Here is a 26281-nt window from a genome sequence, read left to right on the forward strand (position 1 = left end):
ACAGCGATGCTGCATTCAAGTGATGTCGGATTGGAGAGCACATGCAGAACAGACGGTAGCCTACTTTTTCTTTTAATGATTTTAGAGGCATATGGTGAAAGTGACTTTTCCATTGTTATAGTTACAGTATATTTTTGGAGGTCTGCTTGAATACTTATATTTATATTTCTAGTCAGTTTTTTCTGTCTCAACTAAATGTGCATTTTCTCATAATTCTGCCACTGTAGCGCAAAATGCATATACTCCCAAGCATGGCATTCATTGACTTAGAATTTGAATATTAAGAATATTCAGGTACAATTTATATGATCTATATTGCTACAAATCAGTTGTTTCATTTCAAGCTTGGCACGTAGGCTATTTTATGGTAAGGATCACACACACACCACCCGCTAGGTATACATACAAATGTAAGGAGTAGGCGGATGTGCTGTATACACGAGCCATCTCGACCTCGTTATATATTTATATATTTGAGGGGGCGTGGTCACTGGAATCCGGCTCAGCCAATGGTGTCGCAGTTGAGGCAGCGGGGCGTTCCATTCGGTTAGGAGCAGAAGTTGAACAGCGCGAGCCGAGACAGAGCTCTAGAAAGGCAGATAGAGAGAGGGCAGAGGCAACGGCCCTCTTCTGGAGGGGGGGCTTATTATAACAAATATATACACACATGTGTGAACTGTTTGGCCGCACGATAGGTCATATGTGGATAACAGTTATTTTAGAAAAGCATTCAAACGCGGCTTTACATTTAAAATGCCTATTTTACTTTTCCTGTTAGACACGTCCGCCTCTATGAATCAGCGCACTTATTTGGGTACGACGTATCTGGACGTTGCTAAAGGCGCGGTTGAGGTCTTTATGAAGGTAAAGAATTATTTTACCCCGACTTTTATCAGCAAGTATGCACCTTTGGTGACCTTAGGGTTCCTTGGACAAGATCGGTCGAAATTAATATATGTTGTTTTGGTTTTCTTTTTTTGACAGCTGCGTGCCCGAGACCCGGCTAGTAGAGGCGACAGGTACATGCTAGTTACATTCGATGATCCACCATACGGAGTGAAGGTAATTAGCAACTGATACAATTTTTACATTTGACAAGTCGAACGTATTTTTCTGTCAGTGAGACTTTATTGTCCTTCTGGTTTGTAGTCAGTGTTGGGCGGCCTCCCGGTGGCGAAAAACGGCAATTTTTTGCTCCGAATACCCGCAGACCCGGAGATGCACTACCTCCGAACATCCAGCGGACATTTTGCTTTTGTGTTGAGAAAAGTCTCGGGCGTTGAGATGGAGGCGGAGAGATTTATTATCGCCTATGACGTCACTCTTTTTTTGACCATGCAATGTTTAGATTGGTCAAAGAGCCCGCCAATCATCTTCTACCCAACCCCTTGCATCATCCATGCATTACCATTGGCCAATCTAGGCTGAAAGTTGATAAGCCCTCTTCATCATGAGATTTTTTTTTAATTTTTATGAGTTCGCTAGAAGAAAATGATCATTATTCACATGATTATTATTTGTTATGCCGATACTATAAGCATCATGGCCCAACATACAAACACTGTCTAGTTTTAATCGACACACCCTGGCAAAAAACACATACAACCTGTGAATCACTGCAATAATTTCAGGGGTTTCATGACAGCAAAGCTATCCTCACCACTAATCTGTTGACTTGTTTATGACCTGGCACATATCTCTCCCTCTGAGCTTCTCTAGCCTAATAAAATACATGCATACAGGCATACAAGTGCTCACAACACCTGAAGTCCCTGATCTGCATAAGTGACTGGTCCGTATAAGAAATCTCTTGGCTTGCCTAACTCTGTCTACAAACAATACTCTACTACTCTCAACACAATATGCTAAGCACTTTCTTTATCCCATGTCATTAATGCTTGAGGACATAATAGTTAGCTTTCCTTGTACATGTATTTTTTGTTTGCATGCCTTATGACCAAATTACAAAATGCCAGAGCTGGAAAGTAATTAATTACCCCTCTTAAAGATGCTAGTGTGAGCATTAGAAGATACATGCAGAGGCATATGTTGCAAAGTATAGTGTAAGCTAAAAAGCACCTGTAACTACTAGTAATCCCATAGTTGTTGTTTTTATAATACTCTTGAAAGTTAAATTCATTGTACTTTGCTGCACACATCGAACGGCTGCAGCTTTTTAGATAGCTTCAGCCCAGGAGTGACAATATTAGTCTATCTCACAATAATTGATGACAGACCTATATAATAATATAGTGTAATATTTTACACCCTTCATTTATATGCCTATGCATTAGGGGTGCACTTCTAATTATCATACAAGCAACAAAGCAAATGGGAAGTGTTTAAATAATTAAACATGTGCTAGAAGTGAAAATATAGACGTGAGTTGAAAAGTAGAGCTAGTAAAATATGAATTTCTGGGTGTTTTTAATAATAATTAGAGATAATAAAACAAACTAATTTTTGTTTTCTACCGTCTTTTAAAATATTTAGTCCACTATGACCTATGTAGTTATACTTTTAACTAATCTATTATCAATGTTTGTCACTTCTAGGACTTCATTCATTCATTAATTTGATCTATATGAGGTAAATTAATATAAAATAAAATGCTTTTTTGAATTACTAAACCTCCAACATTTGATTGATAAGCTAACTATTTTTGTTTTCTGAAACTGAATTTTAAAGAAAAGAAAACAAATTATCATTATGCTCTTATTGCAATAAATGTAGTGTACTTCTATACTCTATTCTACAAACCATCACATTTTAGCTACAACACAGATGAATAGTGAGGTATTTTTTGATGTACAGTCTCGCACAGTTTTAATGTTAAAAGCTGTGCAAGAATCAAAATAGCACAGGCTATATCTGGCTCTTCAATGAACCCCATATTAGAAAAGGGAAAGACCATTTTCAGTTCACAGCTTCAGCACTTAAAACATTATTATGTAATTTTTTAAATTGTTTTACTACATGCAGAAGTCCAGGCCTGGGGCCATGGCAAAATGTTATGAGTGGTTGCTGTCATTTATGAAAATTGAAATTCTTCTCTCTACTTAAGTCATTGACCTTGCAGTATTCACCACAGGTCCAGATCATAGCTACAGTCATCCCACTGAAATAATCACGTGTATAACTCCTTAGCCAAATAACCCAAGATCTAATTCCCCCCCCCCCCACATAAAAACATCCAGGTGCTGCTATCAGAAGTGCTCTCCCCTCATTGTGAAGTCTGTCCTCAACTTCTCTTCCTCCTGCTCTTCCTCTCTTTGTCTTCACTGCCTTCTCCCTTTGTTGTCTCTGCCTGCTTTGTGTACCCAGGATTATGATGAAAGGACAAGGTTATACTGAATGGGGCTACTCTGATTGCACAGTTACAGAGGCAATAAATTGTTGATGTAGAGGGAGAGAGAGGAGGTTGGGCAGGAAGAAAATAGAAATATTCTGTAGTCTGAATTATTGAGTGCAAGCTAAGCCTTACATTTCTGCTTGCCTACACAAGTGTCTATGTCTGGCTTATTTCTTTGCTACTACTCCTGTGAGTGTGTTTCTGCTATAATTTTTGCTTCAGCAGCTCAGTGAGATTGCTTGTATGATTGCATAATATTTATCTAACATCATTCATGTAACACCCTGCACTTTCCTAGAAATTCCATGGCTTTGGAATGATATCCCATGATAATCCAAAAATCTACCCACTGGCCTCATGCAGAGCATACATGTTGATACTGGCACTTCAAGCTTTTATCTCCATCCCTCTCTCTGTGTCTTTAGCCTTTCAGCCCTCCCTGTCCCGATAAAGGAAGTGGTAAGCTTGCAGGTCATCCTTAGATTAAGCATGAAGCTGCAGCAGTAAGGTACTTGACCTTGCTGGAGAAAAGTCCAAGAACAGTTACACGCCCACATCCTCTCCTGTGGGAGTATATCCCCGTCACAGAGGACAGAGCAGCAGTGGGAAGTGTATTTTGGGATGCTTGTCATGTATGAAATTACTCTTTTTTAAACAGCACCATCTAGCTCAAATGTAGGTCTGAATTTCCACAATGTTATCTTCTATTTGCAGAACTTGACAGAGCCTGATCTCATTTTATGGTCACCATTATGTCATGTTGCACAGAATCAGTGGATTTAAACTCATTTTACCAGGATGGCTGTCACATGCTTGACATGAATCAGTTCATGGTTGTCAGTGAACAAAACTCGCTCTGTTTTTCTGTGTAATTACATACTATGGGTATCTGTGGGTTTGGATCTATTTCTGTTTGTGGCTGTTTACCATGCGCTGTGGCTTCAGGCCTCCTCTACTACTGTGTTGTAGGGTTGTTTGCTGTGCAATACACTCAGCCCACTGTTGATATATGTATTTCAGGCCGGCTGGAAGGAGAACCATGCCACCTTCATGTGTGAGCTGAAAAACCTGCAGGCATCTGGGCTGACTACACTAGGTCATGCTCTTCGCACAGCCTTTGACCTGCTTAACCTCAACCGCCTCGTCTCAGGCATCGACAACTATGGACAGGTATTTCTCACCAACAACCTATTAATGCATTTCTTTGGCAGAAAGTTTCCCCTGTTGCTATAAGAGAATAGTAGAATTTCCACAATCTGCAATGTTTTTTATTTTAATGTGTGTTGGAGTTTATTTTGTGCTATAGTTAATAGTAATTCAGGTGAACCGCAGATCTGTCCATTCTATTTCTCTAAGAAGTAGGAGATTATGGCCATGTGAAAAATTTTGCAAAACACAGTGTCTGCAACTTGAAAAGCCTTTAAAAGCACTGACTTAATTTCCATTAAAAGGCCTGGGAGGTATTATAAAGTCTTAAATATTTTCATTTCCCTTTAGTTATAAAAATGTTTTTGTATCTGATTGCGGGCTAGTGGGAGACATTACACATTTATACACACACTTAAAGTGGGATTGTCCATTTTTTGCTGCTTATCAGAGTCCATGTTGCACTATTTTTGTGTTATATCATTAGGAGTTATTGTTACATACTGCTGGGCTGTACTGATAAAAATGTGATATAATATAATATACATATTTATATATATTTAATAAATAATTCTAGGTCAAATTGTCCTCACTGCTTTTCCAGCATACTTTCATACTTTGAATTGTATAACTTTGAATCAGGTATTAAATTGCATTTTATTTGTTTTAAAAAGTCTTAAATTTAACTTTTTAATGCCATCACATTCATGTGTCAGTAGAACTAGAGGACAGACAGGAAGACTAAAAGTTAGTAATTTTAATCTTTAATGTGGTGGAAGGTAAGTGCCTGTGAGCAAGGCACTTTACAACTAAATCCGCAGTAAAAAACTAAACTATTGAAGTATCAGTGGCAGACTGAATGTGAGATGGGGCTTTTCTGATACAGCCAACACCTACAATATGTGAGTTTTCCTTGGATTGATGAAGGTCTGGATGATTCCTTTACCTGGAGACAAAAATACGAGTATTGACTTTTGATTGCATCTTAATCCACTCCATCTCGACTTGCACTCTCTTTTCTCCAAAGCTCTGCTCAAACGGAGAGATGGATTACTGTACCCGAGTGGTGACACAAGAATCAGGAGTGTGTAAAGCTACTTAGGCATTCTGTGTGTGTTTGAATTAGACGAGGCTGACCCCTGCAGCACAGTGGTAGAGACCTCTGTCCTTAGTGTGTAGCACAAGGACACTGTGCAGCTTACAGATGCATCCTGACACAAGCAAAGATTACAAGTTGCAACACAGTTCATATAAGTATCCAGCGGCTGATCAGAGGTGTGATGCTAACACCATGCTAATTATTGTCTTTACAATGACTTCTGTTTACACAGTATACCCATATTTTACCATTATTCTGAGCACTACAGACCCGACACGTTTTGTGATTTGAGGAGAAGCGAATGTTTTTGAGCCCAGGAGAGTGTTTTGGTCTGAAACACAGAGAAAGGAAGGCAGGCTAGTGATAAGAAATGGGGTCACAGTTTACTCAAACTGGGATTTAATTGCTGAATTTTATCATTTCCCTCTCAGGGACGTAACCCCTTCTTCCTCGAGCCATCTGTGATCATCACTATCACTGATGGGAACAAGCTCACACACAGCTCTGGGGTGCCAGATGAGGTGAGAACATAAAAAATGCAGCAGTGCCACTACATACTGTACCACTGATACTCTCAGCTATTTACAAAATATTTATGTGATCATTTTCATTTTTTTAATGACATAAAGAATAAGGTTTGTATAATGGTGAAACTAGTGACCTAAGGAAGTTTTCAAATGTTAATCTCATCTCCTATCATCCGTGTCTCTCTTCACCACTGTGTGTTGTCCAGCTGCACCTTCCTCTGAACTCTCCTTTGGCGGGCAGTGAACTGACCAAAGAGCCCTTTCGTTGGGACCAGCGTCTCTTCGCACTGGTGCTGAGGCTGCCAGGAGCAGCCACACCCGACAACGAGCAGCTCGGTAGCGTCCCCACAGATGAGTCTGCTATCACCCAGATGTGTGAAGTCACTGGAGGTTCGGCATTTTCTTTTATTTTGGCGCCTGAACATCTGTATTCATTCATTGTGTGTGTCTGTTCTCTTTTTGGCAGCACTCAATAATTAATTTTATTATATTTGGTCATTGTGCATCCTGCCTTTCACTCTCAGGGCGATCATACTGTGTACGGACACAAAGGATGTTGAACCAGTGTCTGGAATCTCTGGTGCAAAAGGTTCAAAGCGGCGTGGTCATTAATTTTGAGAAGACAGGGCCAGATCCGCCTCTCATTGGGGAAGGTGAGTACATGTCTTTTCCTGTCATAACAACTTATACAACTTATAACAGTCAAGTACATAAAACATGAATCAAGTGGCTTACCCACTCTAAAAGACATACATTTTATGGAGTCTCTGAACACATTATTTCATCACATTTTGCACAGTTATTTGGAGCAAAGCCACCGTGGGCAGTAAAACAGGTGAAAGCAGAAAAGATTATTGTTACACTGAAAGGAGAACGGAGTGCATTTTCAGCTAAATACACTGGTATAAAAACTATGTAAAGAAAAGCAAGGATATAATTTGACTTACACATCATTTTAATGGCAAAAGATTCCAACTTGTACTTATTTAGTTTTAAGAATTGAAAGCTTTTAAATGGTGAATTTGAGATCAGAAGCCTGCTCATGTCATTCATAGAGGTTTTGTTCAACAGTGGTTGCTCTTAAATTCCCATGAATTGTATTTGTTTGTATTTGACAGAGTAATGGTCTATCTTATGTCATATACTCTTTTTTGTTTTACAGATAACTCAGTGGAGTCAAGTCGTCCCGTGTCATCCTTCAGCCCACAGCTGTGGCACAGTTGCCACAAACTCATCTACGTGCGGCCGAACCCAAAGACCGGAGTGCCAGTTGGCCATTGGCCCATACCAGAGTCCTTCTGGCCGGACCAGAATTCTCCTACACTGGTGAGCCAAGATGCTCTTAGAAATACATCTGTCACCTGTCCTTTAGTGCTGGATTAATACATAAATTAGACTTTGACAGAGCACTGTTAAACTCCTGTTTCTCATATTGTCTGCGTGTCTATGTTGTTGTGGATCTCCGAGAAGACCTATATTTACACATGCACTTGCTCTTTTACTTTCACTTTGCCTCCCTTATCTTTCTGTCTTCCTCTCTTTTATTGGCAGTCCTGTTTTCCTCAGTCAGGAACTTACAGCCAGTACACTCAAGTTTACAACTCTGCGAACTCACTCTGTGACTTCAGTTTGATTGGAAAATCTTCAATGTGTTGTTGTTTGCAGTTGCAAAGATATAACATGGGTCTGCGCCACTGATAATTTTTGCCTTACAATTTCTTCATCTATCTCCTGTTCGCAGCCACCCCGCTCTGCTCATCCCATGGTGCGTTTCTCTTGTGTGGACTGTGAGCCCATGGTGATCGACAAACTTCCCTTTGACAAGTATGAACTGGAGCCCTCTCCACTCACCCAGTACATTCTGGAAAGGAAGTCTCCACACATGTGCTGGCAGGTAGGGCACATAGTCGCACACCCATCAGCTCTGTTGGCTTGTTTCTACTGTCAGTGGTGTTGCCTCTGGGACTTTTCTGAAATAAGAAATAAAGAGGTTGCTAACTTTATTCAAAATATTTTTCCCTTTTGGCAGTTACTATGTACCCATCTACAGAGGTCTTCTGAAGTTTAGTTTTTAATGTCAATAACCAAAATGTTATTTGACTTGAAAATTGTCCTTGTTGTCTTCAGGTGTTCGTCAGCAGCAGTGGGAAGCAAAATGACCTTGGACAGCCATTTGGCTACCTTAAAGCCAGCACCACTCTCACCTGTGTCAACCTCTTTGTCATGCCTTACAACTACCCAGTCCTTCTCCCACTCCTCGGTAAGACATATGGTAGTAAACCATTTCATTAAAGTGGCCTCAAAACTTCTGGGTCAGTAGGTCTGAGCTCATATTAAATTTAAAAAGCTTTCCTTTTCTGGGGCACTTCATCATCTGCAATCATTTTTTCCCCCCAAGCATCTTTAGTTCCAAACATAATCACAAATAACAGGCTTATAACAGAGCAACAGTTAATCTTTAATAATGTTATGCAACAAATAGATGTTTTGGGATAATGGGGTATTAAGAAGGATAAATGGTGTTATATAGTGTCTGTTTTGATGCTTGTTTTAGACTCACCACCTGAATATTGATGTGTGTACCCCAGTCAGCCCTGCAGCAGCAGGAGGGGCTGCAGGTGGATGGTTGACTGGTCACTGATCCAGAATGCTAAAACTTTTCTCACACATCCCACTCCTCTTTTCCTCCTTTCAGACGATTTGTTTAAAGTGCACAAACTAAAACCAAACCTCAAGTGGCGACAGGCCTTTGAGATGTACCTGAAGACAATGCCTCCGTACTACCTCTTGGTAAGCTAATGCTCTGTCACTTAAGCTTTCTTTAATAAATGTTTACAACATGGATTTATGTTGTTTTTGCACATAACTAATGTCCATAATTTCCCCCTTTTGACAGCCCTTAAAAAAGGCCTTGAGGATGATGGGTGCACCTAATCTTATCGCAGACACCATAGACTGCGGTCTGAGTTACAGCGTCATCTCATATCTAAAGAAGCTCAGCCAGCAGGTAAAAACTCCTTTGCACAAGTTCCCTTAACATCATTTCCAAGCACTGACACACAGCTAGTCTGCTCGTCACTTATAAAGTGTCCTTGAATGTGATATTATTTTCACTCTGGAAGGAAATTTCCAATCCAAATTGACTGACAAGTCTTAATATAAAGTGTACAACAAGGCCATAATTTAAGTTAGTATTAGTTATTTATTCTGATGTTGTAAAAGGTTTGATTATATATATAATGTCATTTCATTTATTTCACACTCAGAATTAAATACAAGTAAAAGCATACAAACATGGTAATAGCAATGGGTGAAAATGGGACACCCCCATAAGCTTAGGAAGCTTGTGAATAGGGGCCCGGTCATTGCATGTAACTAAATGGTCCAAAAACATCTATTCCATCAGTCTAAACATTAATTCAATAGATGAGATACACAATCAGAAATAAATGGTAAATGAAAATAATAGCCATTCAGGGTGTACAAGTTTTAAAAACATTTTAGTATCAACTGCTGCTTTAGATTCTTTTTAAAAACAGACAGAGATAGTGACACTTTAAGAGTGTTATCAAGCTCATTCCACATCTGTGGACCACTGCAAACCACACTAAACCTTGTACATTCAAGATTGTGTTTCTTACTCTTTATAAGATGCTTTTTTCTAGACTTGTATGTGTGTGAGGGAAGGTAAATTGGAATAAGCTCACAAAGTCTGTTATTTAGTTTAAATGCAACACTATACACAATACAAGCATAATGAAAGATAATACATTGAGTAAGCTTAAAAAAACTGTAACAGTGGAAAAGAGGGTTAGTAGGAGCATTTACTGTGGACCGTGATATTACACATATGACTTTTTTCTTTTGTATCTGTAGTTTTTCAAGATAAATAGGAAAAGTATTGCACCCTATGATATTACAGTAACTTATATAAAAATATTCCTTACCAAAATCAAAAGTTAGAATTGTATTATCTGGACAGAAAGTAAAATGCAGTGTTTTTTCCCTTGTTTTGTTGGCATGAAGGCAAAGATTGAATCAGACCGTTTAATCGTGTCCGTGGGGAAGAAGGCTCCCCAGGAAACTGGCATAAAGGTGAAGAACCACTCCAGCTCTCTCTCTCTGGCCCACCGGAGAGACTTTAAGCAGCTGCTGCAGGGAATCACTGGGGAGGGGCCGCTTCGACTGGTGGACATCAACTTCAAAGAGTTCGCCGGCTTCCAGATCGCCCTGCTCAACAAGGTAGATTCAGGACAGCATGTGGGTGGGAAAGTCCCAGAAAAAGAAAACAGGACAGGTGCCATGTTTGGTGGGTTTTTCTCTGACTAGATTTACCGATGTGTTCACAGGATGTAAAACCTCAAGCTTATCGAAATGCGTACGACATCCCAAGAAGGAACCTTCTGGATCAGCTCACCCGCATGCGCTCCAATTTGCTGCGGACATCGCAGAAACTGATCCGAGGGCAAGACGAAGGTTTGTTATTCTCATTACAGGATGAAAAGAAAACGTTACATTGAAGCAACTCTAGTCTCATGTTGGTTGATATTTCTTTTTTTAGTTTTATTTTACACTACTTGAGTTGAGGGAGTTCAGCAACTAATTACATCTTTAAATAGTCGAATATCTCCAGTCTTTGAAATGCTATCACAACACTTCACAACATCTGCTGTATGCAACAATGTTTATTTTTAATGATTTCTTTAGGAATGCACTGCAGTGTTCAAGGCTGGAGCCATTTAACATATTGGAATGATACTAACCCAAACCACCACATTACCCAAAACACCAACACATATATAGGAAATGCTGTTTGATCACCGCAGTATTTTATTAATACTAATAAAATTTAATTTGGTTGTTAGATTATCTCCACAGTATTCCAGTGGCTCAGATGGGAAACTATCAGGAGTACCTAAAAATGATGCCATCTCCTCTCAGAGAGATTGACCCCGACCAACCTAAACGTCTGCACACATTTGGGAATCCTTTCAAGCAGGATAAGAAGGTTAGTAATATATCAACATATAATGCTGGTTATTCCAACTGAATGCTAGATGCCATGTTTTTTCATTCAATATCTAGTTTCTTTCATCCTTTAATGTCATGGTCTCTCAAATGTTTATCTCAGGGCATGATGATCGATGAGGCAGATGAGTTTGTAGCAGGGCCTCAAAATAAGAAAAGAGGAAATTCCAGTGATTCCAACTCGGGGGCTACTCTGAAGAGAAGGCGAAGTATGTCCCCGTTGCTGCGGCGGCCACAGTCTCCACCAGGGAACACCAACCATGTGGTGGTGGGAAAGAGTCCGGTAGGGGTTCAGGGGCAGCAGAACCTCATCAAACCCATCCCACAGCACAAAGGTAACACTATCTGTGCAATACGTGGAAGTGATTGTGCAATACAGCCTGAGAGGCGTTGATTAGTAGTTGTAAATAATTCTTTGTTTTCCCCTGAAGGAGTGGACGGCAACAACGTGGTGGTCCCTGAGAGTAACGGTGATGGGGTTCTTGGGCCTGAGTCAGGGGAGCTCTGGCCCGCTGATATGGAGCCCGTAGCAGAAAACCCATCTGCACTACCCGTGGACGAGAAGGCCGGGGTCGGGGCAGTGGATCGGGGAGAGGATGTCAACATGATGGAGGAGAGACTAACGGAGGATTGTCTGGATGAGCAGCCGCTGGAGGAGAAACACAACTGTGAACGTCTGAGTCCTCAGAGCCAGCTAGAAGGCCCTGAAGCTGACCCTGCAGCGCTCGAGACCATTTTCATAGCCCCACTGGATGGAAGCCAAGCAGAGCTGCGGACGCGGGTCATAAAGGAGGTCCGCAAGCCTGGACGAAGTGAGTACGGTGTAGTGTATCACATTACATTTGAATGTTGGGAACATTTCAACAGTTTCTTTATCTCTGTCTGTGTCTCTGCTTTTTCCTCAGACTATGAGGCAATACTGTCACTATTGCAGCAGGTGAAAGGACCACTTAATGTGCAGAGGTACTTCATCCAGCACGCTATCAAAGAGGCTGTCAGGTAAGAAACAGTGACTCATTCTTTAGTTTTTTCATTACAAGATAAAGTGGAAGAGTTCTTGATCTTTTTAAAGCATTGCCAGTCTTGCCTCTGATACGAGTGTTCAATGAGTCATTTAGACCCGTGTCACTGCAATTACATTATATTGTAGATTTAGTGTCTTTGAAGCACTGTAGCTATTAACAATGACTCATAACCTCATTGCAATCATTTCCAGTGCTTTTTAAAGCAGGTTTACCTTCATGAATCTCCCCTGGCTTGTTTCTGGATGTTTCCTCCCTTTACTTAATAATTAAAGCATAATTACGTTTAGTATTCCCTATTTATCTTCCTGCTTCTTCTCCGTTTCTTTTGTGTCTGTCCCAGGTTCAAGAAGCGGGTACTGATCCAGCAGCTGGAGTTGGCCCTTGCTGAATTGGAGAAGAAGCACGCAGCATCCTCACAGCTTCCCAACGATCATGGCAGATAGTGATGAAGCCATCTTTATCATACATATCTATATACATCACCACCATGAAAGAGATGTCCATGTTGACTTGCCTCAAGAAAAACAAATTGGGGAAGCAGAGGAAGAAAAGGACAAATGCACTGAGAGCAGACGCTCCTACTGTCCCTGTGCTGTTGCATCACATCCTGTTAGAGGCGGAGAGTGAAGGGTTTAACTGGAGGAGGGGCCTTCAGCACAGATCCACTGAGGATGAGTTCAGAGACTTTAAATATAATCCTCTTCATATTGACAGATGCCTTAAACATCCATACGGCTTTTGTCTGTATCGGCACATTCAGAAGACACACACACACACACACACACACACACTCCGTTAGACAGACACAATAAGCCAACAGATCCTTTAATGACAGAGCAAGGGATGGGCAGGATTATTCCTGTTATTGTTATTCTTTAAAAACAGACCTTTCTTCAGCTGGTCTGAAAAGTGTTTGTAAGACTGCAACAAGTTTTTCTAGAGTAATAAGATTAATGTACTTGTACGGCTGACAGGGGAAACCTGTTCCCACTGAGTACCCCTCATGTCTTTAGTGTTATATCTGCATAAAGACTGCACTGATTCTTTTTCTGTCCAAGTTGATACTGTTATATTTTCCCACTCCTATTGGTTGATGTTGATATGCATTAGTGTTAGGGGGTGGGCAATATGGATAAAATCTGTGAGTGTTTATGTAACTTTATGTTGCAGCAGCAATATATACAGTGATACTATACTATATACAGTGTCACTTTTCTGGAAGAGAAACCACTGAAAGAAAAAATACCCAGATGGAAACGTGTATATGTGGCTAACACCATCAATGATATAGCTGACGAATCTTGGCACAGCAACATTTCCAAATTTCATTTGTCACATTTCTCTCAGCTCATTGGGTGATTGCCATATTGCCCACCCCTAATTCACAGTTTTAGTCAAAAAAGGTGAAAACTTCACACACGTCTGTCTTAAGGTCATTACGTTGCTTTTTAATGTCCAAACTGGGTCCATTTTGTTATGTTTTGTCATACAACAGTGCTTTTTAAAGCTGAAATTGAAGAACATAGAATATAGAAGTATTAGTGTTTTGCACATCGGTGCGTTGGACTGGAAATGGACTCGTTGTGTCCATGAAAGACTGAACACAAGACAGTTGTGTTGACTGATTCAATGACTGAGCATCAGAGTCCTCTTACCTGCCATCACAGCAATAGAACATGGGTTCAGTGAATGCAGCTGTTGGTATCCATTTAGAGGTACCCCCCCAAACACACACACAAATCTTCCTCCACAGCACAACAAACACTCCATTGATTCCCAGAACTTTATTCAGAGGAATTTCTGCATCTGTCCGGGCTCAGTGGTCAGTCACCTGTTGTTGATCTGTAACAACTGGTCATCTGCCCGCTGCTGCTTTTTACAGAAACCCGAGTTAACGTTTGTTCTCCTTGTTTTTACGACAGATGTACACTACTTTTTAATGTTCATAAGGAATATAGATTATTTTTGTGAATTTGTTTATTTCAGAGTATAAGAAATATTTTGAAAGAATATGTTTAAAGCCAATTTTGTAAACTGTTAAATACATATACAAAGTGTAAAGTTTTATGCACTTATTCAGTTTTTTTAAAAAAACAAAAAATAAACCACAGGTAGAATGGTGTCTACTGTCAGTGTGTCAGTGTGTGTATTTCTACTCAGAAGTGACAAGAAGTGGTCTTCAAATGTGTTTACATCCAGACACACAACGGTTCTAATTTATATATAATCATCCACGTTTTATCTACCGATGTGTGAACTGAATCTGACTTACGTTCTCAGAACAGTCTGGAACATTATTAGCTAAAGTTGTAAATTCAGCTTTTCAAGAGTTTCAAAATCACTAATACTTTCTTTTGTTTATGCATAAAAATCTATTGAAAAACCTTGATTTTAGATTCAGCAGATATTGACGACAACACAGTTTTTATAAATAAACTGTTGAGTATGAAAAAGTGTCGGTCACAAAGGAATGGCGTTGCTTTCAGGTACAGCAAGGTGCACAGAGAACAGTAACAACAACAGCAATGTCTAAGTGTGGCCTCTTGTCACCAGTTGCATTGTGTGTGTGGGTTCATGTGTTGTGGAGGGGAGCTGTCTAAGAGCTGTAGGGGCTGTCCCACAGTGCACGGGTTCATTTGTGTGATTCTGTCCAGTTTAACCAAAGAAAACAAGATTTTCTGCTGTCCTCTTTTCAATTATCTCATGACCTCTAGGAATGATCTTGCGACCCACTGACCTACAGGAACCACACAACTTATTAAACACTTTCCTAAGCCTTCCATACAAAAAAAATAATTCGTTTTCCTCCATATTCTGCACATTACAAAAAACTAACTAGATAACTTCATAAAATAAAGACAGCATTTCAACTGTCATCTCATATACTTAATTTGATGAATAAATCCATCAGATGTAACATAAGTTCTTATCTGGAACTAATCTAACCATACATGCGTTTAGTCAAAGAGAAAACATTCGGCTGAAACTAATAGAGAGGAGAGATCGACGTAAATCACTTGGTGCTGTCTAACAGCTTTAACAGCTTGAGAAGCTTCCTGGTTAACTCAGACTGAAGGTTCAGCCTCCACTGACACCTAGAGGCCAACATCTAACACTGCGGGTCTTTAGATTAGGTGGAAATTTTTGTGAGGCAGCTGTCCAGCAGCAAGGTCAGGCTCATAGCCCACCCCTGCATGCAGTCATTATTGGAGTGACTTAAAAGCATTGTGGTAGCATGAACATTTCTAACCAATTTCTTAATATTTAATAAAATAGAAAGGATGGCAGCACAGTAAATAACTGATACCTTTATGTTTCTTCTCATCAACAGTCCTTACAGTTTGTGACAGAGACATTCAATCACTTCTGTTTGGGGAAAGCAACTCTCCAGCCCCTGAATTTGAAAAAAAGATTCAGACACCTTATAAAATCAGTATGCCTTTTATTAAATTAAAACAATGTGTTGCATCTTAACAAAAAGGTAAAATGACGGGAAAATTAACTTCACCCAAATGAATGTACCATTGCTCTCTACTTTGCCTTAGTGTTCACAGTATCATTGGAACGGCTGTCTAATGTTTTCTTCTCTCACATCTCTCACCTTGAACTGATTTCCTGTGGCATAAATCAAACCTCTTTATTGCATACAGGATGTACAGACGAGCCTTTACGCTTCTGGGAAATCATCAAGGGAATAAATGGTCCTCAGTTCATACGACAAAACTCATTTCAGTTAACAAAATTCTGCCCATACAGCTGCTCGCGACTGATGTGTGGTTGAAATGAAACAGTAACTAAACAAGGCATTTTTATGCCCCTCATACAAAGGATATACAAAGGACAGCAATAATCCCAATTCAGTTCAGAAGGGACAAAAGGGGGGAGATGTCTCAGTATCTTAAGACTCCAAAGCGTTTATATACTGTATATACAAACAAATCTGCTTGAAAAACTGAAGGGTTGGCACAGTCAGTGTTGAATATGGTAGTGACCACTTCTATGGACATAGATGCAGGTTCGGACAGTATATTAGTTCATATACAAATACAAATTAAAGTAGGGGAAGATGAATCCTCACTTTGCCCCCTCTGTCTAACAAAAACAAATCTTATCTGACGTAGATGATGTTACAGGCAGGAAAAGGCCAGTCTCAGTGCAAATGCTCCAGCTTGCGTAGCCGTATGGGATTGGGAAGAGCTTGCTGGTTGCGTGCAGAGGAGGGCTCCTCCTCCGGCGAGCGGAATAGCACCCGACCCCGGTGATTGAAAAGGTAAAAGGATGGGTGGTTCCTCAGTGTATCAAATGTTCTGGAAAATATAATTTGAGTAATGAAAAGGTTGGTACTGCACAAATATTGTGCTGCTTTCAAAGACACGAACAGGCGGCACATGTTGGACACCTGCTGCTGCAGGTGTCTTATACTGTATGAGTCACACAGAACTAAATCCCTCTGCAGTTCATGTTTCTGTACACAGCAACACATTTAATCTCCTCTTTTGAAAGTCTAATACAGAGTTATAAGTAAAGGAATCAGTCCTGTTGGTATTAAAATCTTTACACATAGACTCAAAAACCCTCCCATGATCATCTCGTTATCACTGTACAGTAGAGTGTGCACTTTCACCCCATCTTCATTTGCTGGAAGATTACATATGAAAAAACAATCAGCAACAAAGTCTGAGGCATACAACGGTTCATAGTTCTGGGCGAATATGGTGGAATATAAATAATAAAGTAGTGATTTGGACAAAGCAGTGGCACAATATTGAAGATTATCTAGTGGTGAGTGGAGGAATTTTTGATTATGATCATTAACTAATTGCTGAAGCCTTTCCTTTGCCATTTTGTTTTATAAAGCTGTAAACTGAACATCTGCAGGTTTTGAAGGAATCACCATGAACTCTGGGAAACTGTGATTGATATTTATCACTATTTCCTGACATTTCATAAACTGACTGATTAATCAAAATAATAATTAAAAGATGGACTGATAAAATAATCATTTGTTTCAGGCCTAGCATCATCAAAACATTAGTGGTTGGAACTAAGTTAATCTAAAATGACCATCATGTCGTACTGCATATACTACTACAACATATTTAATTGTTTTAGGGAGCCAAAATGTTTTTTCCATAATCAAGTCTTTTTCCTTAGATTTGAATGATTTCCCATGGAAGCGATGGGTTCGGCAGATAGAAAAAGGTGAAACTCTGCCTTTTACCAAAATAAAATAATACAAGAACAGTCTTTGTAGATGCCTTATCATTATACTCTTGTCGCTTGCTGGAACGTTTATTCAATGCTCTCAATATATGATTGATCTTTTCAGTCTTATGTGTCTGCTGTTTACATTTATCCATCCACAAATCCATTGGAAACTATTATGATCATCTATTTATTGTCCCAGTCACTTTTCATGATGATTCAACATGACATTTTGCTGTTTTTCTTTGTCGGACATGACAGTGAATTGATTAGCTAAAGGTTTTAGTTTGTCAATCAAAACAAGCCAACCAAAGACATTACTGTAGCCTCTGAGAAACTGTCAACAATATATATATATATATATATATATTAACAATTTTTTCATTCTTCATGAACTAAATGATAAAGGAATTAATCAAAAAAGTAATTGCAAATTAAACAACGACTAAAATGATGGTGAAGCAGCTCTATGTTTCACAGACTGGCTGAAGGACCAGGCCTTCTCAACATACAGGCCACATTATAACATAACAGTGCCTTGGGGAGGGTTGGTGTGTCTCTGTGGGAACTTATTCAAAGTAACGTTGCTATAAATGCAGGTGAGGAGGTGAACTGTATGTTTCCCCTGTGGCAGGTGGACGCAAACAACTACATTGTCAGGGGAGCAAGGTGCTGCAGAATAATTCAACCTACTTGTTTTTCAGCTCCGAGGAAGCATCCATGTCTTTAAACTCTCCAGCAATGTGGACAATACCGTAACAGGTCATCACAAACGATAATAGGGTCTGTAATACAATCTGCAACAGGAAAAAAGACAGTGATAAATAGAAAAAGCAATTATTTAGGGTTAGTTGTAATAGAAAAGCAGAAAATTCACATTATAATGGTGAAAGTCACTCACATCAATTGGTAGCGTCTCGTTTTCCTTCTCTGTGAGTCGCATGTATGATCGATCTGATGGGAAAATGGATGGATTGATGTGAAATCGACTTTAAGATTCAAAATTATCCTAGTCACACGAGCCGTTACATATCATTGGCCGTGTTATTTTAATAATGACCGCAGATTTAAATAAAATCTCTGTTTAATTCAAAGCGGAGCTAAGCCGCGCTAGCATCTAGTTAGCTAGCTGTTGGACCGAAAGGCCCGTCCTGTTGTTTTATCCACCTGCCGGGAGACAACAGAGCTCCCCCCAGAGTAAACAAAGATGCCGAGACCTGTGTCTTCACTCCCTGCTCTGATACTTACGCTGTGCCGCTGAGAAAGCTGCGTGGGCTAAGGCAAAGAGTCCGACGCCGACAACACCTTTCCAAAACGACGAGGCCATCTTGAACCAGAGAGATGAGGAACTGTGTGCAGTGTCGTAAAACAATGTCGTAAAGAGCCGCAACCATGACAGTGTCAAAATTGATAACCAACTGGAAGAAAGCGACGAGAACACATTTAAATATAAATATATAAATATACACATTGGGGTATGCATGCTCATTTATTTATGCATCTTGTGTATTTCTGTGAGTTTATTTGACATGAATACCCCCCTGAAGTAGTAAGGGCTCTTACTTTGAAGTGATCAGCTAACATCCGCTCTAGCCGCTGCCCTTTCCTGTTAGCTAACACAGAGCCTTCATGCCACACCACATTTAGCTATTTACTCTTTGATACATTTACTGGGTCCGTAGTTCTTATTCGAGCAAACACAAACATGGCAGAGGCCATTCAGAAAAAACTAAAAGCGGAATTAGAAAAATATACACAGATGCAGAAAGGTAGGTGGTAGCAGAGCATTTCATTTTTCTCATATCGTGCCATGTTGTTGTGAGCAAGCTAACTGACCATATTAGGATACATACTCGTGCATTAAACAAACTAATTTGACACTTCCTGCACGTTTTAAACTATTATTTATGGTCGCAGCAATATTTTCATTGTATTATTATAATAAATTTGATAACAACAGTAACTCACAAGCAAATATCTGTCTGTCGCTCAGATGTTAGCAAGAGCATGTCAGCCAGACAGAAGCTGGAGACGCAGCTGACAGAGAACAACATTGTCAAAGAGGTAACCAACAACACATTTTCCTTCTAATATTTTATTTTGCATGACTCGAGTCAGTGTTGCTGGCTCTTCAAATGTTGTATAAAGGCAGTGTTCAATATTAAAGATATGATCTTCCCCCTCTCTCTCTTTCCAGGAGCTGGATCTGCTGGGCAGCACAAACATAGTTTATAAGCTTATTGGTCCAGTATTAGTGAAGCAAGAACTGGATGAGGCCAAAGCCACAGTTGCAAAAAGGCTGGAGTATATTAACGGAGAAATGTGAGTCACTAAACTTTGGTTCATTCCATTGCACTCATGCATGTAGTCCTTCAGGATACAATTTGACCAGTTTTTGGATTGTCTGCACAAGAAAATATATTTTGAATATCAGAAATATACAAAAAGGCACGTTGGTATTCACTTCCCCTAATGATCCTATTGTATAAATTATCATCATCACTCAGCCACCTCAGTTTGTGTGTTGCCAGAGTGCACATGTTATGATAATCTTTGGAGAAAAGTGGAAAGATTGCAGCTAGGATTTACAACAGTACAACACTGAAATTCTATTACTATTAATAATCCCTGAGTGTGAAATTGAATGTAGATATTTGGTTGAATGAACCATAACAGTCATCATAACTGACCCATAACATCTGGAACATAAATTAAGGTTATGGTTATTTTTTGATGCCTTGAGAAGGTACTTTGACCGGTACATATTGTGTAAATAGACTGCAGCTGTGAGTCATCATGCGGTTCTTCCCATGCCACCAGGTAAAGACAGAAATGTGTTCCTATTCTGAAGAATACCCACATGCAGTACATTTATCGTAACCTTGATGCACAGTTGCTCTATTCTGCTTCAGGTATTGTGACCCAATTCTGGGATGGATCTTACAAAGTCTTCATATCTAGATTGAATACATCATTAAGGGCCAATAAAAGCTGTCCTGTTTGATGGCTACTTTAAATGTTGTCGATAAATGCAGCCTGCTTTAGCTTAATGTTGAAGAGGCGAGTGGTATACAGCAAACTCAGCTACTATTGTGTACCCAGTGGAATTTACACTTCATCATATGTGACTTTACAAATGTAAAAATAATCATCACCATAATTATTATCATGGCTAAATATCTTTACATTTGTTGTATAACATCAGTCGTTGGAAAGATTTTCGTTCCCTGAAAATAACATCACACAGATTCTTAAAATGTTATGTCTTAATCTCTTCTTATTTTAATATAAGTATGATAACTGCCTCTTTTAGATAACACCACAGTGAATTGTAGTATATGACACCTTGAATGTAGTTCTTGTTAATCATACAAATTGGAGAAGAAAAAAACCATAAAAACACAAATAGCTCAGGTGTTGAAACTGAGATTGACCTCAGCTGTGTTGTTGTGATTAATAACAGGTCAGGCATTTTGTTTAAAATTGACCCTCCAACATCTCTGTTTACAGAGTGTTTATTCTCTCCATGTGATTACATGAACAATATTACTGTATCTGTTTGTGAATTATGCCACAATAAGAAACAATGAGAAAAGCAGATTTGTTTCATCTTTATAGTTTTTTGTGGCATATTTGCATTGTGTTGCATTTTACATAATATTCCCATTAACTAGTCTCCTATGTATGTTACCCAATAGACCGTGGCATGGAGTCAAAAAAGGTTATTTTATATAGAAATGTGAGCAACATTTCTCATGTGAGTGCATTGAGTGTACATAACTGTGGTCAAGTGTGTGTTCTGATATTTCTTCAGCAGCGTAAAATTTTTCTTCTGTTTTTTGTCCTGTTACAGTCAAAGGTATGAGACCCTCCTGAAAGAGATGGAAAAGAAATCTGAACAGCACCGAGAAGTCCTGTCCAGTTTACAGCAGGAGTTCCAGAAAGCTCAAGGCCTCGCTGTTGGCAAAGTCTGACCAAGTGATGAAGTGGCACGCATGCTCACACACACATATACACTCAGAATAAGTAGAGGGGGATAGTCATAATACAGTGTAAATCTACTGAGTAAATTCTGCTTGTATCTTGTCATTAATTTACAGTGTTATTACTGTGACTTTTCTCTTGTTACTAATAAACATTTTTTTCATGAAAGGTCATACCTTTTCATTTAATTTAAACGTGCTAGTGGAGTTTCTCTTGAACTGATAGATCTTACATCATAAGAATAAGGCCTATGCAGCACCGTGCGCGCGCGCGTGTGTGTGTGTGAGAGAGTGTGAGATTGTTGAACATTTGCTTTAATTACTGGGGCAGGCCTGTGGCCACCGGAGCAGATGTTGTCCAGTCACAGACCCGCCCCTCAGCTCACAGCCAGGGAAAAAGGCACAGCGGTGGAGCATTGTTCACATAAATTAATGTGATTTCGCCACAGTCCACCACCAGCAAAGGATTTAGGCAACATGAATAATCAAAAACAAAGTGTTCTACAGTTTTAAGAACGAAAACTTCCTCAGTAGTAACCGAAAAATTACAGCAGACAGCTGAGATATCTAGCACGAATTTACATATACGCTTGAAGCCGCCTGCATATTATTAACTACTGAGTGACCAGGTCTCAGACCGCTGTAGTTGTATGAAATGATTTATATGAAATGACTGTGTAGGCCTGTACCCTTAGGCTAACTTCTGAAGATAATCTGCTATAGCTCTTACGCTGTAAACTGAAGCCTGAAGACGTTTGAGCGACAGTTGTAGCCAAATGGCAGAATAGTCTTGTAGCTCATTAGAATAACGTAGTATCCTTATATAACGTCTTTGTGTGCAACCAACAACACACAGGGTACAGGTATCACATTTTTAATGCATACACACTACCATTTAATCTATATGGTAGGCTATGTCAAAGAGTGGAGGGTATTTAAATAAAAATAGCTTGAATCCGGGGTCGAGAAGTTTTTTTTTTTTTTTTTTTTTTTTTTAGCGTAAAACCATCAAAGCTGAAAACTAAATAGAAAAAAAGTGCTGTGCTCAGGGACACACAAACCTTGGCGACATGAAAATGCTTTATAGCCTGTAATGAATGTGGGCTACAAACACAGATGTGCAATAATAACACTGCGTCACAAAGCTGTCCTTGTACACGAGTTTGTCACCTGTGGCGCGTGGGTGCCGGCAAACCCATTAACACCCTGAGGTGCGGTGTTTTCCCAATATCCAGACTACAGCTGTAAAGCTGGCCGACACGTGGCCACGGGTTAAGGTAACCATTATCACCCATAGTCTCTAAAATATAGAAAGAAATGAATGGAGTGTGTGAACGTGTAACTAAAGCTAATTCTGCAGTTTATTCGGTCTTTTTATGTGTTTTATTCACATTATAAGAAGCGTAGAACTGCAAGTGTGACAGCTGTAAGAAAATTCATTAACTAAAAACTGAAAACCTCCTGACAAACTTTAAATGACTCCAGAAGGTTTATGGGGGTAGCCTACTATAAAAACAAATATCATGGAGAATTGGCTCATGTGAAGTGGAGGCATCAAATGGTTTGTTGATGAGGCCAAACGGTGATTTATCACTTTGGTTTATTGTGTTCGCGCTGATGTGGTAAAAACCAACACTTGCAGGAACAACCACCGGTTGAATTGTTAAACCTTGTGCTGTCTGGTGGTTCAGTTCAGTAAAACTGGGCAGATCTGTTGCAAATAAAGGTTAATGTCCTTCTCCAGTCACTCTGAATAAATTTCCGCATGCTTTTTGTTTAAAGTAAACAAACTAGAAAGCTGTAAGCAGATACATCCGCACTTAACTAATCTTAGGCTGACCATAAATTTAATCTTCATTGAGATAGATGCCCCTCAAATGAAACCTTAATCTGATTCCAGCTTTAATTGATTTACTTAGTCCTGTGGGCTTTTCACCAGGGGGTTTAAGCTGAAAAGCACAAAGGAGCATCCTGTCCAGAGATCAGCCCAGCGGGACTAACACCTCCTTTGATTCAAGATGTTTTCAGACAGGCTTTGGAGGAATGCGTGCATTACCACTGCACTAGCAAAGGGTCACAAGATATGGCAGTTAAGTCTAAATATGGGTCATCACAATATGGGATAAACAGAAAACATATCCACCTGTCTCTTCCACCTTTAACTTATAGTCCTTATAGTAATTGCCTGTAACAAGTATCTTCAGGTCAGGCGTTTTAGTGATGGTTTATCAGGAGATGACCTGCATGAAGAGCCGCACATTTCCAGTAGTAGGGAGGATCTGCAGGGCAGTTAGCACATACTGTACCCAGGATGGAGAGCAGTTATGAGGTAATCTAGCGTGCATTGATATGTTGATACGTGGGAGCATGCGCTATAAGTGCCGTCTTTCAGATGTAGAAAAGCACACGACAGTGGCCATTAACACACTGTTCACACTCACAGCATCCAGACTCTTTGCTCCAATAAACAAAACCTCAAACTCTGAAACTTTAGCAACCCTGAACCAACTCAGAGTAATAGGCTCTAAAAACTTACCACTGAGCATTTTGTAAAAAAGTGAATCTATCTTCCATATTTTCACGCCACATTGTGTTTGATTAATCAAACTTAATCGCGACATATTCACTGTCACTAATGCTGCCTCTGTGTTATTTTTAAAGACTCAGTGACATCAAAATAGACATTGAATGAACAGGGATTGCTGCAGCCTCCCTCATCATCAGAGAGGGCCGATGTGGACTGATCAACACCAACTGGCGTCATTCTGCACCTGGAGGGTTTGAGAAGGCGGGAAAAGACTGACACATACTGCAGGTCTGTTATAACTGATTTTTTAATTGTATTTTCCTACTTTATGTAACACAATGGGAATTCTCTACAAATGCCCATTATACTGCGCATGTCAATAGTTAAAACGGAATATTTTCGTTTGTATAGTTCATTGATTCACTTGATATTAAATAAACCACACATAGTAAAGTGAAAGAGGTCTGCGCTGAAAGAATTTCATGCAGTAATCAGAAGTCTGTGTTTTTTGTAGATTGGATGCCACTTCACTCGAAGCAGTCTGGATGCTGGACAGTGTGTGAATGAGCACTCCGGTTTGCTTTTCTACATTTGAAAAACTGTTCTTTAGATCATAGGAGCAACAGGCTCTCTACCATCAACATTTCAAAAGACAAAATGTGCCAAAACTGCTGTCCAGCCTGGATAAAGTATGTGTTAACGGTCGTGCAGATATCCCCCCTTTCTCTACAAGGGCAGCGGTATAGTCCACTCAAGTGCAAGCTATTCACACAGCAAATAGGCCACTCCAAGGATCTGGAATGATCAGGAAATTGTACTTTTATTGCAAAACGGAACATAGAATTCAACAAGAATATTTACATCCTAGAACAAAGCAAAAATAGAATAGCATCCCTGATGTCAAAGCCGAAAAGCTATTCTACGCACGCGTCTCAACAGTTTTACGCACGCGTTTCAGCATCACCAAATAGATAGAATAGGGTATTGGTGTAAAAATGACAGCAATGTGCGGACAGTCCCGCCTAGAAACTTCTCATATTTACACCCAAAATCTAAAAAAAAAAAAGAAAGAAGAAGAAAAATATAGCATATAATGCATGTGCAAAACAGGTGAAAGGCAAAAACACCACATCAAAGTGGAGAATATCATCTTACACGTGAGAGTTCTCATAGAAAATGTCTTCACTGTACAAGATAATTCAGGCTGTACAATCAAATACATATTTACACAGTCTGCTGGCATCTAGTGAGCTACGTATCTAAAATAAAATATGTGTCAAAGTGTCTGTCACTGAGGCCAGGGCCTCCACACAGGATCAATGATGTTCGTGCACGCTGCCGTGGAGGAAAGCAGCTTCCGGGTCTCACAGTGGAGCCCAGTCCTTTGGGTCAGGTACGGATGAGAGATCCCGTGCTGGAGGTGATGGTGGGGCAGATGCTGAGGAGCCAGAGTAGTCGGGTCACCAGCAGGAGCGGGTATCAGTGCTTTGTGGATGTGCCCGGGTGAGGAAGGGTGCGTGTGGGGCTCAGGGAGCGCAAAAGAAGCCTGAACTGTATCCTCGCCGGTTTCCTCTGACTCCTGGCCTTTGGTGGCGATGAAGCGGCTGACCCTCAGCAGGCAGGTCCTCATGCCGTCATGGTAGTTGTACTGGCGGGCACAGGTCTGCTCGCTGGACAGGACTCTGTCCACCTCCTTCTCTGACTTCAGGAACTGGACCACACTCTCCAGAATCTCTGCCTTCTCCACCTTTGGATTCTTCAGTTTCTAAATCAAGAAAATCAGAGTTCAAATTATTCACTGAACTGCCTGGTGTTGACATTAATACCATAACACTTTGTCAGGAATAATGTCACTGAAATATAGCCCGCGGCGCTCAGACGTACATCATTGTGGGTGTTCTCCAGCATCAGAAGTCGTAATGTCTCCAGACTGTGGTTGATTCGCTCCCGTCTGCGTTTTTCCATCAGAGGTTTCGACACCTTTGGATTGAAAGGTTCAACATTAGATTGATAACCCGGAACAACATATTAGGCGATTTCTATTCTTCAGAAATTTCATCTAACAACAAGAATGAATCGTCTTACCCTTCTCACACTCCTCTGTCCGGGAGACTCTGGTGAAGATAAAACCTTCATGATAGAAGCTGCGTGGTGTCTGTTTGTCCTGACTGTGAATCCAAAGTGAAAAAGGTTACTGTTTGTGTCCTCACTGAAATTTGTTGATGTCCCTGCACAGAGCCACGCCCCCTACTGGACACGCCTCTCATTCATTCAGCGGCCATTCATTCAATGAACTGAATTCATTGAAATTTATAAGTAACACCCAATAAATCTGTCTATTTTTGATCATTATAATTTATAGATCAGAAGTGGATAAAAAAGTGAAAGT

At 40.0% G+C, this 26281-nt stretch overlaps 4 protein-coding genes across 5 annotated transcripts; 2 read left to right on the forward strand and 2 right to left on the reverse strand.

Moving 5' to 3' along the window:
* Positions 1 to 566: 566 nt before the first annotated feature.
* Positions 567 to 14299, forward strand: ints6l (integrator complex subunit 6 like). Of its 2 annotated transcripts, none has more exons than XM_023396015.2 (18): positions 567 to 864; positions 985 to 1062; positions 4373 to 4522; positions 6029 to 6118; positions 6331 to 6514; positions 6649 to 6777; positions 7287 to 7450; positions 7866 to 8018; positions 8252 to 8384; positions 8820 to 8914; positions 9021 to 9131; positions 10151 to 10366; positions 10474 to 10600; positions 10990 to 11132; positions 11256 to 11487; positions 11584 to 11964; positions 12058 to 12151; positions 12518 to 14299. In XM_023396015.2, exons 1-18 carry the CDS (start codon positions 754 to 756, stop codon positions 12618 to 12620), a joined length of 2694 nt encoding a protein of 897 aa, XP_023251783.1. In that variant the 5' UTR covers positions 567 to 753; the 3' UTR covers positions 12621 to 14299. The 2 variants fall into 2 exon arrangements, with proteins under 2 accessions (XP_023251783.1, XP_087027109.1); XM_087170983.1 differs by having other exon boundaries at positions 803 to 864; positions 1150 to 4522.
* A 1300-nt stretch (positions 14300 to 15599) lies between these two features.
* Positions 15600 to 18763, reverse strand: mmgt1 (membrane magnesium transporter 1). Its single transcript, XM_023396019.2, has 4 exons — positions 18631 to 18763; positions 18284 to 18336; positions 18076 to 18179; positions 15600 to 16484 (listed from the first exon to the last, which is right to left on the reverse strand). Exons 1-4 carry the CDS (start codon positions 18707 to 18709, stop codon positions 16328 to 16330), a joined length of 393 nt encoding a protein of 130 aa, XP_023251787.1. The 5' UTR covers positions 18710 to 18763; the 3' UTR covers positions 15600 to 16327.
* Positions 18764 to 18972: 209 nt separating this feature from the next.
* On the forward strand, positions 18973 to 21534 carry pfdn6 (prefoldin subunit 6). The gene is made up of 4 exons (XM_023396020.2): positions 18973 to 19151; positions 19376 to 19446; positions 19580 to 19704; positions 21236 to 21534. The coding sequence occupies exons 1-4, from the start codon at positions 19088 to 19090 to the stop codon at positions 21354 to 21356; spliced, it is 381 nt and encodes a 126-aa protein (XP_023251788.1). The 5' UTR covers positions 18973 to 19087; the 3' UTR covers positions 21357 to 21534.
* A 3646-nt stretch (positions 21535 to 25180) lies between these two features.
* Positions 25181 to 26043, reverse strand: her5 (hairy-related 5). Its single transcript, XM_023396017.2, has 3 exons — positions 25978 to 26043; positions 25777 to 25872; positions 25181 to 25657 (listed from the first exon to the last, which is right to left on the reverse strand). Exons 1-3 carry the CDS (start codon positions 26026 to 26028, stop codon positions 25181 to 25183), a joined length of 624 nt encoding a protein of 207 aa, XP_023251785.1. The 5' UTR covers positions 26029 to 26043.
* Between the last annotated feature and the right edge of the window lie 238 nt (positions 26044 to 26281).

This window comes from Seriola lalandi, unplaced genomic scaffold (genome assembly GCF_002814215.2).
Source record: "Seriola lalandi dorsalis isolate HSWRI2012SDOR001 ecotype SW California unplaced genomic scaffold, Sedor1 jcf7180002054971, whole genome shotgun sequence".
Classification (NCBI taxonomy): domain Eukaryota; kingdom Metazoa; phylum Chordata; class Actinopteri; order Carangiformes; family Carangidae; genus Seriola; species Seriola lalandi.

Bases quoted from the DNA above. Each gene is read 5' to 3' on its own strand.
- ints6l (XM_023396015.2), top strand. From the start codon at position 754: ATGCCTATTTTACTTTTCCTGTTAGACACGTCCGCCTCTATGAATCAG. The intron at 865-984 runs GTAAAGAATTAT...TTTTTTTGACAG, and splicing joins CGGTTGAGGTCTTTATGAAG to CTGCGTGCCCGAGACCCGGC. The intron at 8,385-8,819 runs GTAAGACATATG...TCCTCCTTTCAG, and splicing joins AGTCCTTCTCCCACTCCTCG to ACGATTTGTTTAAAGTGCAC.
- mmgt1 (XM_023396019.2), bottom strand. From the start codon at position 18,709: ATGGCCTCGTCGTTTTGGAAAGGTGTTGTCGGCGTCGGACTCTTTGCC. The intron at 18,180-18,283 runs GTGAGTGACTTT...TTCCTGTTGCAG, and splicing joins ACGAGACGCTACCAATTGAT to ATTGTATTACAGACCCTATT. The intron at 16,485-18,075 runs GTAGGTTGAATT...TATATTTTCCAG, and splicing joins TCCTCGGAGCTGAAAAACAA to AACATTTGATACACTGAGGA.
- pfdn6 (XM_023396020.2), top strand. From the start codon at position 19,088: ATGGCAGAGGCCATTCAGAAAAAACTAAAAGCGGAATTAGAAAAATAT. The intron at 19,152-19,375 runs GTAGGTGGTAGC...TCTGTCGCTCAG, and splicing joins ATATACACAGATGCAGAAAG to ATGTTAGCAAGAGCATGTCA. The intron at 19,705-21,235 runs GTGAGTCACTAA...GTCCTGTTACAG, and splicing joins GAGTATATTAACGGAGAAAT to TCAAAGGTATGAGACCCTCC.
- her5 (XM_023396017.2), bottom strand. From the start codon at position 26,028: ATGAAGGTTTTATCTTCACCAGAGTCTCCCGGACAGAGGAGTGTGAGA. The intron at 25,873-25,977 runs GTAAGACGATTC...TTCAATCCAAAG, and splicing joins GACAGAGGAGTGTGAGAAGG to GTGTCGAAACCTCTGATGGA. The intron at 25,658-25,776 runs GTACGTCTGAGC...TTCTTGATTTAG, and splicing joins TGGAGAACACCCACAATGAT to AAACTGAAGAATCCAAAGGT.